The sequence below is a fragment of the Suillus fuscotomentosus genome (genome assembly GCF_016647785.1).
Source record: "Suillus fuscotomentosus strain FC203 chromosome Unknown F5891scaffold_43, whole genome shotgun sequence".
Classification (NCBI taxonomy): Eukaryota; Fungi; Basidiomycota; class Agaricomycetes; order Boletales; family Suillaceae; genus Suillus; species Suillus fuscotomentosus.
In genome coordinates this window covers 91,787-105,360 of record NW_024539555.1, presented here as the reverse complement: position 1 = coordinate 105,360, position 13,574 = coordinate 91,787, and the positions used below count along the sequence as shown (strand labels likewise).

At 47.5% G+C, this 13,574-nt stretch overlaps 7 protein-coding genes across 7 annotated transcripts; 4 read left to right on the top strand and 3 right to left on the bottom strand.

Annotated features, from left to right (window-relative positions):
• Positions 1–358: 358 nt before the first annotated feature.
• Positions 359–1,488, top strand: F5891DRAFT_1129769 (uncharacterized protein; the record flags this gene model as incomplete). The annotated part of the gene is made up of 2 exons (XM_041364438.1): positions 359–639; positions 696–1,488. 2 exons carry the CDS (start codon positions 359–361, stop codon positions 1,486–1,488), a joined length of 1,074 nt encoding a protein of 357 aa, XP_041223395.1.
• Positions 1,488–3,148, bottom strand: F5891DRAFT_1046155 (proliferating cell nuclear antigen, N-terminal domain-containing protein). The gene is made up of 6 exons (XM_041362283.1): positions 2,931–3,148; positions 2,823–2,875; positions 2,558–2,771; positions 1,985–2,499; positions 1,748–1,933; positions 1,488–1,691 (listed from the first exon to the last, which is right to left on the bottom strand). The coding sequence occupies exons 1-6, from the start codon at positions 2,980–2,982 to the stop codon at positions 1,626–1,628; spliced, it is 1,086 nt and encodes a 361-aa protein (XP_041223394.1). The 5' UTR covers positions 2,983–3,148; the 3' UTR covers positions 1,488–1,625.
• On the top strand, positions 3,149–4,429 carry F5891DRAFT_1046154 (uncharacterized protein). Its single transcript, XM_041362282.1, has 3 exons — positions 3,149–3,561; positions 3,615–3,725; positions 3,782–4,429. Exons 1-3 carry the CDS (start codon positions 3,226–3,228, stop codon positions 4,187–4,189), a joined length of 855 nt encoding a protein of 284 aa, XP_041223393.1. The 5' UTR covers positions 3,149–3,225; the 3' UTR covers positions 4,190–4,429.
• A 53-nt stretch (positions 4,430–4,482) lies between these two features.
• F5891DRAFT_1112613 (uncharacterized protein) lies at positions 4,483–6,522 on the bottom strand. Its single transcript, XM_041363739.1, has 2 exons — positions 6,239–6,522; positions 4,483–6,177 (listed from the first exon to the last, which is right to left on the bottom strand). The coding sequence occupies exons 1-2, from the start codon at positions 6,461–6,463 to the stop codon at positions 4,717–4,719; spliced, it is 1,686 nt and encodes a 561-aa protein (XP_041223392.1). The 5' UTR covers positions 6,464–6,522; the 3' UTR covers positions 4,483–4,716.
• A 72-nt stretch (positions 6,523–6,594) lies between these two features.
• F5891DRAFT_956546 (putative diphthamide synthesis protein-domain-containing protein) lies at positions 6,595–8,640 on the top strand (the record flags this gene model as incomplete). Its single annotated transcript, XM_041375416.1, has 11 exons — positions 6,595–6,771; positions 6,827–6,945; positions 6,998–7,075; positions 7,129–7,304; positions 7,363–7,592; positions 7,647–7,788; positions 7,841–8,010; positions 8,061–8,187; positions 8,237–8,326; positions 8,380–8,469; positions 8,519–8,640. The coding sequence occupies 11 exons, from the start codon at positions 6,595–6,597 to the stop codon at positions 8,638–8,640; spliced, it is 1,521 nt and encodes a 506-aa protein (XP_041223391.1).
• A 367-nt stretch (positions 8,641–9,007) lies between these two features.
• Positions 9,008–11,564, bottom strand: F5891DRAFT_506603 (ADP/ATP carrier receptor). Its single transcript, XM_041372065.1, has 11 exons — positions 11,237–11,564; positions 11,148–11,191; positions 10,945–11,092; positions 10,636–10,892; positions 10,519–10,582; positions 10,287–10,467; positions 10,041–10,240; positions 9,796–9,991; positions 9,669–9,749; positions 9,361–9,616; positions 9,008–9,307 (listed from the first exon to the last, which is right to left on the bottom strand). The coding sequence occupies exons 1-11, from the start codon at positions 11,499–11,501 to the stop codon at positions 9,221–9,223; spliced, it is 1,779 nt and encodes a 592-aa protein (XP_041223390.1). The 5' UTR covers positions 11,502–11,564; the 3' UTR covers positions 9,008–9,220.
• Positions 11,565–12,140: 576 nt separating this feature from the next.
• F5891DRAFT_934295 (MoaB/Mog domain-containing protein) lies at positions 12,141–13,294 on the top strand (the record flags this gene model as incomplete). The annotated part of the gene is made up of 7 exons (XM_041374011.1): positions 12,141–12,220; positions 12,274–12,354; positions 12,413–12,451; positions 12,503–12,579; positions 12,635–12,834; positions 12,887–13,026; positions 13,087–13,294. Coding segments are annotated over 7 exons (825 nt in total), but the record flags the coding sequence as incomplete, so codon positions are not given.
• Positions 13,295–13,574: the final 280 nt, after the last annotated feature.

Sequence of the window (13,574 nt, the reverse complement as noted above, 5' to 3'; positions counted from 1 at the left end):
AAAACTTGGACCCGGATACCCTCATGATCTCAACCTCTGAATCCATAGCTATAGACTAGTGACCAGCTCGAAATAATACAGTACGTCGCTACCATTGGGTCATCCACGGACACTCAGGCTGGCGCCAGGCGCACACTCTCATGTTTTGAATCCGACTACCTATCATATTGGACAAAGTACAAGTACTCGGTCTGCTAGGCTTCTTTCGAATGTCGAATCTCTCCTCCGTCTCGTTTGAAACACTCAGGAGTTATTTAACGTCCTGGAATGCAAGAAATGCAGACTACCTTAGCCTCAATTGCCGCTCGCCTTCCGAGAATTCCCCTTTGCTCAAGGGTCCTGAACAACTCGGCGCGCTATGGATTGCGACAGCCCCTGTAGTCCACATGGCAACGCTTCGCCCAAGGCTCTCATCCGATCTGACATCTGGTTTGCGGATGGCAATATCGTCCTTATTGCCGACTCTGCAGCCTTCAAGGTCCACCACGGTCAACTCGAAAGGCACTCCGAGGTGTTCCGCGACTTGTTTTCCGTTCCACAGCCCGTCGACCAGAACCTCGTTGACGGTTGTCCTTCGGTTGAGCTATACGACCGTCCGACAGATTTATACCACCTGCTCATCGCTTTGTATGATGGAATGTGAGTATCTAGCGTTGTCTGGTATTCAGAATCAATGCTTACAGCGTTACGCATAGCTACTTCCAGAAGCACACTGCAGCAGATTTCGTTGCCATCTCTGCCGTACTTCGTCTCTCCACGAAATACTTCATCGAGCACCTACGCGAACGCTGCATCGCTCGTCTTGCGATAGACTGGCCCACATCACTCTCTGAATGGGATCGCAGGGAGCACGACGGGACAGATCGCGAGGGCCGCTACAACCCTCGCGAGATCTTTCCCCACCCCATCCTAATGCTTCAACTCGCTTACGAGCTCAACCTCGACACTTTCCTCCCCAGTGCGTTCTATGACCTCTCACGTTACGGCCCCAGCAAGATCCTCAACGGCACTCGTGGTCCGCCGCCAATTTTCTTCACTGAAGGCAATCCCGAAGGTCAGCTTGCCCGCCTCTCGGACGATCACCTGTGCGCTGCGTTCCTGGGTCGTGAGGCTGCGCAGTTGTACATACATACCTTCCTCGAATCTGCACTTCGCGACCGTCCGTCCACCAACTGTGCAAACGTGGGAAAGTTGAGTGCCGTGCACTGCGTTGAATCTTTCTACTTCATACACCTCAACGTTCTGCGTTCTGTCGGTGGGATTGCATGCGGACGTGACGCAGATCCGCTATACACACTTCTACAAGCTGCGGAAATGTTGGAAAGGACTGATTTTTCAGATGGGGTGAAGACGTGCGGGCTGAGAATGTGCTCGGTATGTAAGACTGAATTTGTGGATGCCGTTAAGAAGGCAAGGCTAGAGGTATGGGAGCTGATTCCGGAATGGTTTGGACTCAGGGAACCAAGATCTGTGGAGGATATGAACTAGATTTTTTACAATTTATATCATGGTATTATTAGAATGCGCAGTTGTCTCAACCTTATTGTACACAAAAAGCACGAAACGCGACATGAATTATCATAGATACAAAATCAGAGTGACATGCAGGATGGGTGGTATACAATTTACTCCTCGCCAATTTTTGGTGCGAGGTAGTACTTGATCTCGCCTTGTCCAAACTTGTAAGATACCTAACCATAGCACAGTTTGTTAAGAACAATCGAGCAACATTAAGAACCAGACGTACAAGAAGTGGCACGTCGTTGCTCATCATGAGCTGGACCGTGTTTGATAGTGCTGAGCTCTTTGAGAAGTTGACGAGGTATTTTAAGCTGAACGTTAACGATACGTGTTGATTCATTTCGATGAGGACCCCTCCATCTGTGGGAGTTTCGTCTGACTTCTTCACTTTCTTGGCGGCCTTGCCGTTAGACTAGAGCACTGGTCAAAGAGTGGAATGAAAATTGGAAAGATGACAACTCACCTTTGCGGGTGCTTTCTTGCGCTTCTTGCTACTCTTCTTATCTTCCTCATCCTCATCCTGTTCCTCCTCACCTTCATCATCTGACTTAGGTTTGAACTCCTCCTGTTCATCATCTTCATCCTCACCCTCCATCTCAACGTCAGCATCTTCTTTCTTCATATTCTTTTCCTTCTTGATTTTCTTTTTACTGCTGCTTCCTTCTTCATCGTCTTCGTCGTCTTCTTCCTTAGCCTCTTCGTCTTCCTTGCCATAGTTGGCGTATTTTTCTCGGGCAGCCTCAGTTTGCTTCAACAGTACATTACCGTTTGCGGCTTCGCCTTCACTTGCAAAGCGCACACCTTCCTTCGAAACCTCAATCCGTACAGACTCGCCAAGTTGTGACAGGTCTCGGACAATCCTCGTGAATTCCGATGCGGTCATGGTAACTCGTGCATCGTACTCTGTATCTGGGATACCAAGGGTCTCGGCATCGATGTCCATGAGTTTCATGTCATACTCCGCAATTCGGTCAGAACCTTGGTGTACGCTCGTTCATGGACATGGTCATTTTGGAATATGACAAAAAGGGCTCACTTCTTGCTTCGTAGACAAGATTCAGAACGTCGGCATCATCAGACGCCTTGATGATACAGATGTCATCATCCTTGGCACACTTGAGTACTTTTGTGAGGGAGTTGAGATTGACACCCAGAGGCATTGGGCGGTCACAGCGGTACTTTTTGAAACCTGTTGCTTCAAGCTTGACAGCAACGAGGGCTACATGGGAGTTGTCCATGGCTTGAAGGTTCTAAAAGCCACATCATCATAATGAAATGATTGCTGGTGGAACAAAGCCTACGATTCCTTCCTCATTGCACTCAAAGTTAGCGTCTGTTACCAACTCTTTAATGGCTACGAAATTTTGATGAATGAGTCCCGCCACAAGTATTTACGAGATATAGCTTACAGTCCAGCAGACGCTTGAGAAGGGCTGCTTCTTGGAGTCTTGCTTCCAACATGATGAGCGCAAGAGAAAGAGAACAAGGAGAAAGGGAGAGAGATTAGACGCGTCTGGGTCGCGTTGACTGGTTTCAAGCGGAGACGGACGAGTCCATGGACCGCGTCTTTACGCGTCATGTCACATTTGTCACGTAATCGGGACCTATCACGGTATGCCGATCGGCATGAAAAAGTACCAAGTCGAGCGCTGTCACCGACTATCACCACACTCGTTTAGATCTGAGCTTTGACCTAAGCAATTGATGAATGTCCTTGAAGTTGTTTGTGTTAACTACAGTTGTGTCTCTAAATTCGAATTCAAACTACATACTACTTGTGGTCCACTAAAACAAACATATGCTGTGGTAGCGTGGTTGATCTTTGGCTTTTTTGTCCCAACAAAAGCGTCGGCGATATATAACGGCTGGATTACCGCTCCGCCACCTCAAAAACACTCTATCCTACCCGTCTCTGAGCTCATCATTATGACTGCTCAACAAGCCAATCTTACGGACCGTAGTAAACTTCGCATGGAGCGGCTCAGGCTCGAAGAGCTGGAGCAGCAACGCTGGGAACAAGAGGCACTTGTAATGCCTGAAGTGCGTAGCTATGAATTCTCTTCAGTGGTCTACAGCGCTTACTGTCCACAAAGGCGCTCAACCAAGCTCTCCTAATGTCATTTGCGTCAGTTAAGACTGAGTTCAGTGACCTTGACGGACTCTCGTGGTCACGCTACCCTGTTCCTATGGTTCCTAACCCATGGGTACGCTACAGCCACCCTCCTTTCCTTCCCTCTGTCTTATATCAATTTTCTCTCAGGCGATAGACGAACCACCCCCCACTCCAACACCGAATTATCCCGAGCCCAGCGAATTCCCTGATGAGCCAGAATACTCTCAACGGTCACAAACTCCCTCACCTTATACTATTTCATCTCTTACTGGCCTGACTTCTTTCCCACCTGGAGAAACCATTCGAGCACCCCGAGCGCCAAGTAAATCGTCTTGGTCTCCCTTGTTGCCTACAAATCAGTTCACTTCGGATTCGAACGTTTCAAGATGCTCAGATCGCACAAGACCGTCGTCCTTACCGCCTACAAACTACCACATATCACCAAGCGATGCTCACTATGAACTCTACCAACTACCTTCATTTGACACATCTATGCAACCCCGGATATCCATTCCTTCAAACCACCGCAAATCTAATTCGCAACAACTTACATAGCATTATATTCATGATCACGCCCCCCTCGTCTTTAACGTTAACGAAACTGCTTTGTATCGATACTACTGTAGCTGTACGCTTAGATGTTCAATGGACTGCCTTGGATATTATTACATCGTTTTGCGGGATCATCGTGGAGAAGGGAATTCAAAGTTCTGATTGGTATTATATGTCCGAACAGGTCATATTGTATCATGTTTTTAACTTGAGGCCTTATGGATCATGATATCTTCGCTCAAAGGCTATCAGCCCATCAACGGTCTGGAGATTTCCTCATTACTTTTAGAATTTTCAGTCTTGCAAATCCTCGCCAGATGCCAGTACGACACATTCGGTATTCTAGCCATAACACATTTCCAAAGAAACAATTATAACAAGGTAGCGCGATAGTTGGTCGAGAACAAAGACATATTTGGGGTGATCACATATGAAGCATCTCCAAGGAGTGTATATCTGCAATGTGTTTCAGCTGATAATTTAAATAATCAGTAATGTTCGGGTCCAGACGCATTAGCAAGCCACAGCACTTATGCAACGATGCACGAATCGTTGGCTTTTATGTCAGTCTTGTCCATCAACAAGCGGGTCCTAGTCCTCAGATCCTCAACTTCCTCTTGTAGAGCCCTCGATTTCTCCCTTTCCTCCCTCCGGAGTTGAATAAGGATAGGTAAGATATCCCTAGCGCTCTTCCAAGGATGAAAACGTTTTGTTATCTCTACCCGCAAATAATCATCAAGCAAACGACACGAACGGACACCAAACGATGTCCAGGTTACGCCAACTTCGAGTTTGCATTTGGGTGGACACAGGTGGCTCAAAAACGCAGCGACGGCTTCCGGGTCCTGCGCTCGCGACGTTCCTACAGACAAGAAACAAAGGGCTGCAAAGGGCTTCAATTCTAGCATGGGAGGGATATTTGAAGGGTTGGCATCAATGAAAAGACCTAGCCGGCGTAGTTTGGGGCAGTGGAGGGCAAAGGGGATGAGAGCTCGCAAATCAAGTGTAAAATCATGCATGATAAGTGGTTCCTCATTCAGAGTTAGACTCTCGAGAGACGGCCACCGGCATGCAAGTTCCTCGATCTCCTCCAGAGTAATGTTTACCGGGTATTTGTGCATGACCTGGAATGTACCAAGATTCGGGAACGAAAGTAGTGGTGCAAGTGTGTTGAACGTGATTTGCTTTGCGGGAACTAGCTCCGATTCTCCAGCGACGTAGTGCGCCAGTAAGATGTACAATTGGGAGAGACCGCGGCATCGCTCTGAAAGCATAACGAGCAACGTGTGTAATTCTTCGGGTTCATGTTCAACGTAGGTGTTGATGTATAGGGATGTGAGATTGATGGGGGCAAAGTCCGCATTCATGAATCGCATGACATGTTCAATGCGAGCAGTGACGGCCAGGTCCCATAGTGCTGGAAATGCTCCTTCCTCAAAGACAGGAGCAAAGACGTCCACATCCTTTTCTTCACCAAACCCTTGCTCATGCCCATACTCGAATTGCACGATGTTGATGTGCTTCAGCCGCGAAAGCTCAGACACAATGCTCGACGTGAGGAAAAATTCGGGGAAAATGATCGTTTTCAGATCCGGAAGACCTCGAAGAAGTTCTAGGATGGCTGTTTCAATGTGTTGCACGCGGTAGGGAACACGGAGATCAAGTGAGTGGAGGTGTGGTGCGCGGACGCAGACATCGACAAAAAATGAAACTTTATCTTTGTGGCGTAAAGGAGGCGCTGATATAACGAGGTGCCTCAGGCGCTGATGCATGAATAATGTGGCTCGTTCCATGCAGTCGACATCTTCGTAGATCCACTCCAAAGTATGCAGGTTCGGGAGCATATCGAGGGTTGTCCTCGTCCTGGCCATATCATCGAGCAGGCCAGAATAGTCTATGTCCGTGTCCTGCTGAAATCGCAGAATGCGCACGCGGTTGGCATACCTCTGGAATCTTGTCCAGTCCCTTGAGTCTGGCAGTCCATCGAAGAACTTAATATCGAACCAAAAATAAAATGAACAGGAGAATGGTAAAGAAAACAGGATGACGCACGTTGTACCGTCCCGTTATCTTGTACGGCCTCAAGAGAGTAAGAAGCCTGGAAAGACCGTCGACCTCTTTCCAAATGATGTCCAGAGCAATTTCTGACCATTGCTTGCAAACGCATGCATTGTTTACATGGTCATCTTCGTCCACAAAGCTGAGGATGATTCCCAGTAACTCCGGAATAAACAACACCCTGTGAGGCTGCATGACAGACATGAAGGACGCTAGCATCTGTAATTTTTGTACATAGCAATTGGAGAGGCTCGTCAATCTCGGCAACTCCCGCCGAGAGTTCCTTGCTTCTGATTCCTGACTTGGATCGTGGCTTATGGCCTATTAACCCTAGGGCTACACAAACACAGATGACAGACGTTCCCGCTGTCTCTACTTTCTCGGCCTCAGGAGAGGATGCGATTACTCGCACCATAGAGTTGAATATAGATTCATCTAATACGCAGAACATAGCTCCGGCCGACTTCCTTGAAATTTACGAGATCGAACGAACAGTAGCTGCGATCGTAGAAGGGAACTTCAAACGAGTGAGATCGATCCATCCTGCTTTACCAAGGCTGATCATAGCTCATACTAGCATAGATAGCTCTCCAGTTTCCTGATGAACTTTTGTGCCATTCTGTCCCAATCTACCGTCTACTCAAAAGTAAAGCAGGCGAGGGCCATGACATCTATGTTTTAGCCGACACTTCCTACGGAAGGTAAGTCTCTACTCAGTGAAAAAGGCATATTTTGACCTGCTTCGAACTCCAGTTGCTGTGTTGACGAGGTTGCAGCACAACACGTCGATGCAGACCTAATCGTGCATTACGGCCACGCTTGTTTAAGCCAGTGCGTGCCCGAGACTCATCCCCTATTGAATGCAATGTGATGTTCTACTATAGGCCTTCTAGGCTGCCTGTAGTCTATGTCTTTGGGAAGAAGCCTATTGATGTCGATGATTGTATCGACCAACTCGGTCAATGTTTAACGACTCAATTACAGCAAGATACAACTAGTAACAGTAACAATCGACCGACCGTTTTACTTCGCTACGATGTTGGATATTCCTGCCGTGCAGGTGATTCAAGTTTCTTCTTGGGATGCTGCTATGCAACATAATCTTACCAGTAATGCAGACGTGATTGCCCATAGGCTGCAGAATGAACTGCAGAGCCTAATTACTAGGGTCTTGCACGACCCAGTTCCAACTAGGCTTGATCCTAAGACCACTGTGCAAAGTCCCGAAATTTTCGAGCAGATTGGTGCAGGGTCCAATGAAGATAGTTTCACGAATATCATTATCGCATATATTGGTGGCGAAAGCCTCAACCTGACAAATGTATTGATGACGCACTCTCATTGCGAGGTAAATTGCCACAATGTTATCTGATATTGGCATCTTATATGAGTTTTTTTTCAGGTGTATGCATACGACCCCTCTACGAGATCCGCTCACTTGAAATCACATAGGACTAATAAATTGTTAATGCGACGCTTCGCGATGGTCCAGAGGGCACGAGATGCAGATGTTTTTGGTATCCTTATAGGCACTCTTGGAGTTAGTCAGTGCTTTGATTTCTCGTCATCTTTGTAATCACTAACATACATCACTAGCATCATATCTACCCCTCATTTCCCACGTCAGAAAGCTTCTAGCTCGTGCACAGAAGAAAAGCTATACGATTAGCGTCGGCAAGCTGAATCCTGCAAAGCTCGCGAATTTCATGGAGATCGAGTGTTTTGTTTTGATCGCATGTCCTGAAAATAGTGTGATAGATTCCAAGGTTGGCCTGCCTCGTCGAATTCAACGAATTACTCACTCTGTGACGCACAGGAATTTTTAAGACCGATCGTTACCCCTTTTGAACTCGAGGTTGCACTTCAAGCTGAAGGCACTTGGAGTGGGCGATACGTGCTAGATTTCGAGAAAATCCTCGCTGGAGACTCTGAAAATGATATTGGTACGCTTTCAACAGTGTTGTGGTTTAACTCTTTATTCATGGCATCTAGGCACCCCTACTGAAGATAATGGGGGCGACCCAGATCAACCGACTTTCTCCTTGGTTACTGGAAAATATCGACAAGCAAAACGCTACGGCAGTAAGCACGATCTTTCGACGTACTTAACTGCATCTTACATCCCAAAGCTGAAGGCAATGAGACCGTAACCGAGGAAACGTCAGCTGCTCTTACTCTTCGAAACCAAGATGGTGCTCTTTTAAAATCAGCTGATAGTGCGGCAGGTGAGTGATCTGCTGCCGTATGATGTTCCTCGTATGATATGTGGCGCAGCATTGTTTCTTCACTCCCGCTCCTATCAAGGGCTAGAAGCTAAAATTGGAGAAGATTCTCCATCTGTCCTAGAGCAAGGTCGCAGTGGTATCGCTCGTGGTTATTCTGATGATCATCCATAAGTATGTCGGCATTTTAATTTCGAGGAACGCTGTGGTATCCCTCGAATTGTTTCGAGAAGTTACAATGCTTTGTCATCGAAGAGAGTTTCGAGATCAAGGACACCGGTCGTATCATATTAAGTTGTTATCTGACGAGATTCAAGAGCTCAGCTACTGCTCGATTAAACAGCAGGACGGTGTTTGAGCACGATTGACTGTGAAACTCTGTGGTTTGTCGAGGCCATGTCCCGAGGAAGCAGTGTCTCAGGCGAGTTCCTGATCATGTATGAACTAGGATGTCTCATGTTCCTGTGAAATGCTTGTAGTGCTTGCTATCTACAAGCTCATCGCCGGGATGTTTTGTTAAATCGTGCCAAAGTTTCAAATCAGTAGAGGGAATGAGTGGAGTGAGCGTGGTATTGTGCGTTAGAAGATAAGGAGAAAGATGTGTTAAGCATTAAAAACCGATAACTTGAGCAATCTAATTAGTCCTTTCGATGTTCAAGATGACCTCCGGGACCCCATCAACCCCTTTCTTCTGCACTGTAAAATAATCGGACAGCGGCGAACAGGGCGAGGAGGTAAAAGTAAATATCCACTTTCACACTGCCATCGACCTTGCGATCTGTGCCAACTGCTCCGCCATCTCGGGGTAGTTGCGCGTGAACTCCAACTGTGCCGTACTTGCCTGTAAACCGCCTGATTAGATCAGAATGAGCAGATGCGCTCACATCGACTCACATATTGGTATGTAAGGGCATTAATCAGCTCTGGCTCACTGCGCGCCAGTTCCGCCTGCCTCTCGAACATCTCAACAGCGCGGTCAATCTTGCCCTGTTGCAATGACAATTGGGCAAGCGTGGCGACTGCAGGCTCGCACTCAGGATCAATTCTCAAGGCTTCATCGCAGCACTGTTCTGCAGCAGCGATGTCTTGTTTCCATTGGTAGATGGCAAGGCCCTTGTTAACAAGAGGCAGAACGTTCATCGGAGGAGGTCTGGTTGAGTGGAAGTAAGTCAATGTATTGGAGAGAAAGAGAAAAATCATACTTAGCACGCTCGAGCTCCACAGCACGATCAAACTTATCAACGGCATCCACGAAACGCTGTTGATCCAACAACAGCTCGCCACTGCCAAGTCATTAAATGAAAGTTATCATCGAATGTAGCTACTCACTAGTAGTTCTGAGGCTCGCTCCGTTGAGGGAAATTTGTCATCGTCCGTCGGAAAGTCGCCATACTGCGCGCGAGTTCACCCATCTTGTACAGGGCGACGGCAAGTTGAATATGCGAGAATACAAATGTGTCATCAAGCTCGCTGGACTTGGTGTAGTTGTCTGCGGCATCCTTGAACTCATTGGTGATAAAGAGAACTACGAATCTATGAGTGACGGTTGGCCATGCAGGAAACAAATTGTTCACCTTGTCCACGGTGGTAATAGATGTCGGGGTCCTGGGGGTTGTGCTTGATCGCTTCCTCAAAACACTCAAAGGCCTTCGTACCCTCGCCTTGCTCCATGTGCACGCTCGCGATCTTCACCCAGCTTTGTGTCAAGGAGGGATAGATTTTGACGGATTCATACAGGTCATCCTTAGCGCCAGATACGTCACCCATAAGGAACCTATACAAAACTTAGTCGGCGCATTTCAGAGTAAAGAGCAGCTGACTTGAAAGTGCCGCGAAGGTTGAGAGCTTCGGCCTTGCCAATCTCCCATGAAATACCCTGCTCCATTGCCTCATTCACGAGCGAGACAGCATGCGCATAGTCGGCAGCTGCTAAAGCTTGCAATGCGAGTAGAAGAGTATTATCACCAGTTGATGGGTTCTCCGGAAGTGCGGGTAGGGGTCCTGTGCAAGATTAGCTTGCAGAGATAAAATGATGGAAGTGAATGTACATACGGACACGGAATGCCGCAAAGTAAGCTGAAACAAACGTGAATGAGGGAAGTCGAGGTTCGCGTGTCTAAACGCCAATGAGTAAGTATGTATCGGTTGTTCCCTCATTGTCATACTCACGCTAAGGATGACAGCAGCTTTCTCGGTGGCAATCTTCTTCAAGATGCGTTCTACAGCCTGTGCAGCCGACTCATTTTGGAATTTATCCAAGATAGTGGCAGCAGTGAAATCCCGCAGAGCCTCTTGGTTTCTGGACAAAGATTCAAGAGCATTGGCACGCCTGTTCAGCGCTTTTACGTAGCTGGCATCAGCACGCAACGCTTCATCACAGTCCTGGACCACCAAATCATACTTAGGGGGTGTCATGTTCATGTAACCTGATAAGCGAGTAAGACATGCGTCACGGTGATATTGACGGGAGGAACGCACATGCCGCACGGTTGCTGTAGTACACGGACTCTGATTTGGTTGCCACCTGGATTGCACGCGTATACATGTCTACTGCCTGCTGGAACTTTCGGTTTTGGTAAAGCGTGTTACCCCGTGTCTTGAGTGTACCTGCCAACGTTGTGCGCTCCTGTGAAATTCTCATGTTGAAGTGAACAGATAAAGTGCGCATCGAAAATACTGACCTCCACTGACATTTTGGCGATCTCCTCCACTGATAGTGCATCCTCTATTTGGTGGTGAGCACGAGCTTCCAAATTGTAGTATTACTGACCTTCGTCAGCAACTTTTGGCTTTATCTCCTCAAGTAGGGGGCCGTCTGGATCATTGACGGTCTTCCTCTTCTTTGAAGACTTCTTTTTATCTCTCGCCTTACCCTTCTCCAAGTCACCGCCTGGACCGCGCGAAGTGGAAGCATAGTAAATGACACCTCCAACAGCGAGCGCGGCAGCAGCTGTTCCTATAACGACTACCTTTTTGTTTTCAGCCACGAAGTCCTGTATTCTCTCGAAGTAGGAGGTTGAAGAGGTAGTAGCCATGGTGGAGGAATGGACAGACGGCAGTGACGCGCAAGAATGTTCGGCTTGAATATAGCTACAACCAAAATTTCCAACACATCGTGCGAATTTTACGTCATATGTATTGCAGTCAACCCCCCGCATGCCTTTTTAGAACCCTCTCACTGTCAGGTCCCTCTGCACTGACCGACTCTTGCGTACCTGGCCAGTCATGCATGGATATTATTATTATATATGAATGTCGCACTGAGTCTGACAAGGTCGCTGGCAGGTGTGTTCAAGTTGTAGTTACAACTTGGTCTTCCTTGTATGTGGCTTGACTCAGGCTATGGGTGACTAGCAATTCATAATCCAGTATTTGGTTTTCGGGATCGGCCCCCCGACCTCTATCTTGAGCTTGTCTCCTACTTATAATTAGTAAGGAGTACCATTTCTTACCGAATCTCACATGTGACTTCCAGCCTGACGCTCGACGTCAACTCTCACCCCCATTCTTCGACATTATTTAACTGTCGTCGGTCATCAGTTGACTCTTAGATACTTTATTTGCTCCGGTTACCGGTGTAGATCATGTCTTCATCATCGCCAGTGCCCCCCTCGGCTGCGGGAGCTTCTCAACTTGAAGAGAAACCACTTCCAAAACCTCCGGCTCCGGTCATTAATTTCCCAATTTCCCCAATTCCGAAGAATCCACTTGGAGAAGGACGGTACATCAAGACTGCTGCTGCTCTCATCATTGGGTATGTCCCATCTTGTGTGGTAAAGCACACTTCTAAAATCATGGCGACACTAGAGACGAAATCCTGAATGGGAACACGTTGGACCGTAACTCGAATTACTTTGCGCGCTTCTGTTTTGAGAATGGTATTGAGCTGTGAGGGTTTCTTCAGCAATTCTTTCTATCCCCGCTTATTTCATGGGCAACAATGCAGCCAGAAAATTGAGGTCATTGCAGACGACGAGCTCGAGATGTAAGTAAAGCCGTCCTTGTCGTCATCAGATGGGATAACATGGATTTCTAGTATTGAGGCTAGCCGAAGGATGGTCCAGAAATATGATTTCGTCATCACTTCTGGTGGTATAGGGCCCACTCACGATGGTATAGTACATCAACCCGTTATGACAGTCCGAGGTCTGAATGCCTTCATTTTGAGATATCACATATGCCTCGCTCGCAAAGTCTTTCGGACAAGAGCTCAAATACCATGATGAAACTATCGTGCGTATGGAAGAATCCAGCCGACACCGCACATGGATCACGCAGCAGAGCGAGGAGCAACGCACCGCTCGTAGACGTATGGCACTGTTTCCGGAAGCTGGCGAGGTTCTTCTTGTCGCTAGCGACATCTGGGTTGTGTGCATTCCCATCTCTTTGCGTGGTATCATGCACTAAGATGAATCTTCAGCCTGTTGTTCGACTGGAAGGCAAGCTATGCATATTTCCAGGAATCCCATCACTTTTCCAGAAGCTATTGGACAACTTGAAGCCTTTTTTACCTTTGCCCACGGAAGATGCACGTCCCTTCCGGCTTCAAGTATTTACTCCGTAAGTCATTGACATTATTCCTGCACCGCTGCTGGATCAAACTCCTGATCATTCTTGAAGACTTCCGGAATCGTCCATTGCGCCATTCCTCACAGCTTTACAGAATCGCGTTAAGCCTGAGAATATCCGGATAGGCTCTTACCCACTCCTTCAGCCAGGGGCACACATTGCACTAATTGGATTGGACCGTGAACGTGTGAAAGAACTTGGGTTGGAGGTGGAGAAAGAGTTGCAAGGACGTATGCTGAGTGCGGAGGAGACCGAGGCCATGATCAAGGTAAAGAGACAGTGATGTAAGCATTATTGTATGGCGTTATATGCGCACAATCACCTTGGTGATGTGAAAAGCCCGAAAATTGGCAGGTTCTGGACCCTTTGGTCGACACTGCGACTTCAGTTCAACGTCTTCCGCAAGAACGTCCTTGAGCATCACCCTTGAAGGTTGTCTGAGTAAAAGCTGCGACACCTGTGTTCGCCATGAGTTGCAAAACCTTGACGAGACACGATGGCAATATATATTTGCCTTGCTCTGTGAGCCATAGTAGTTA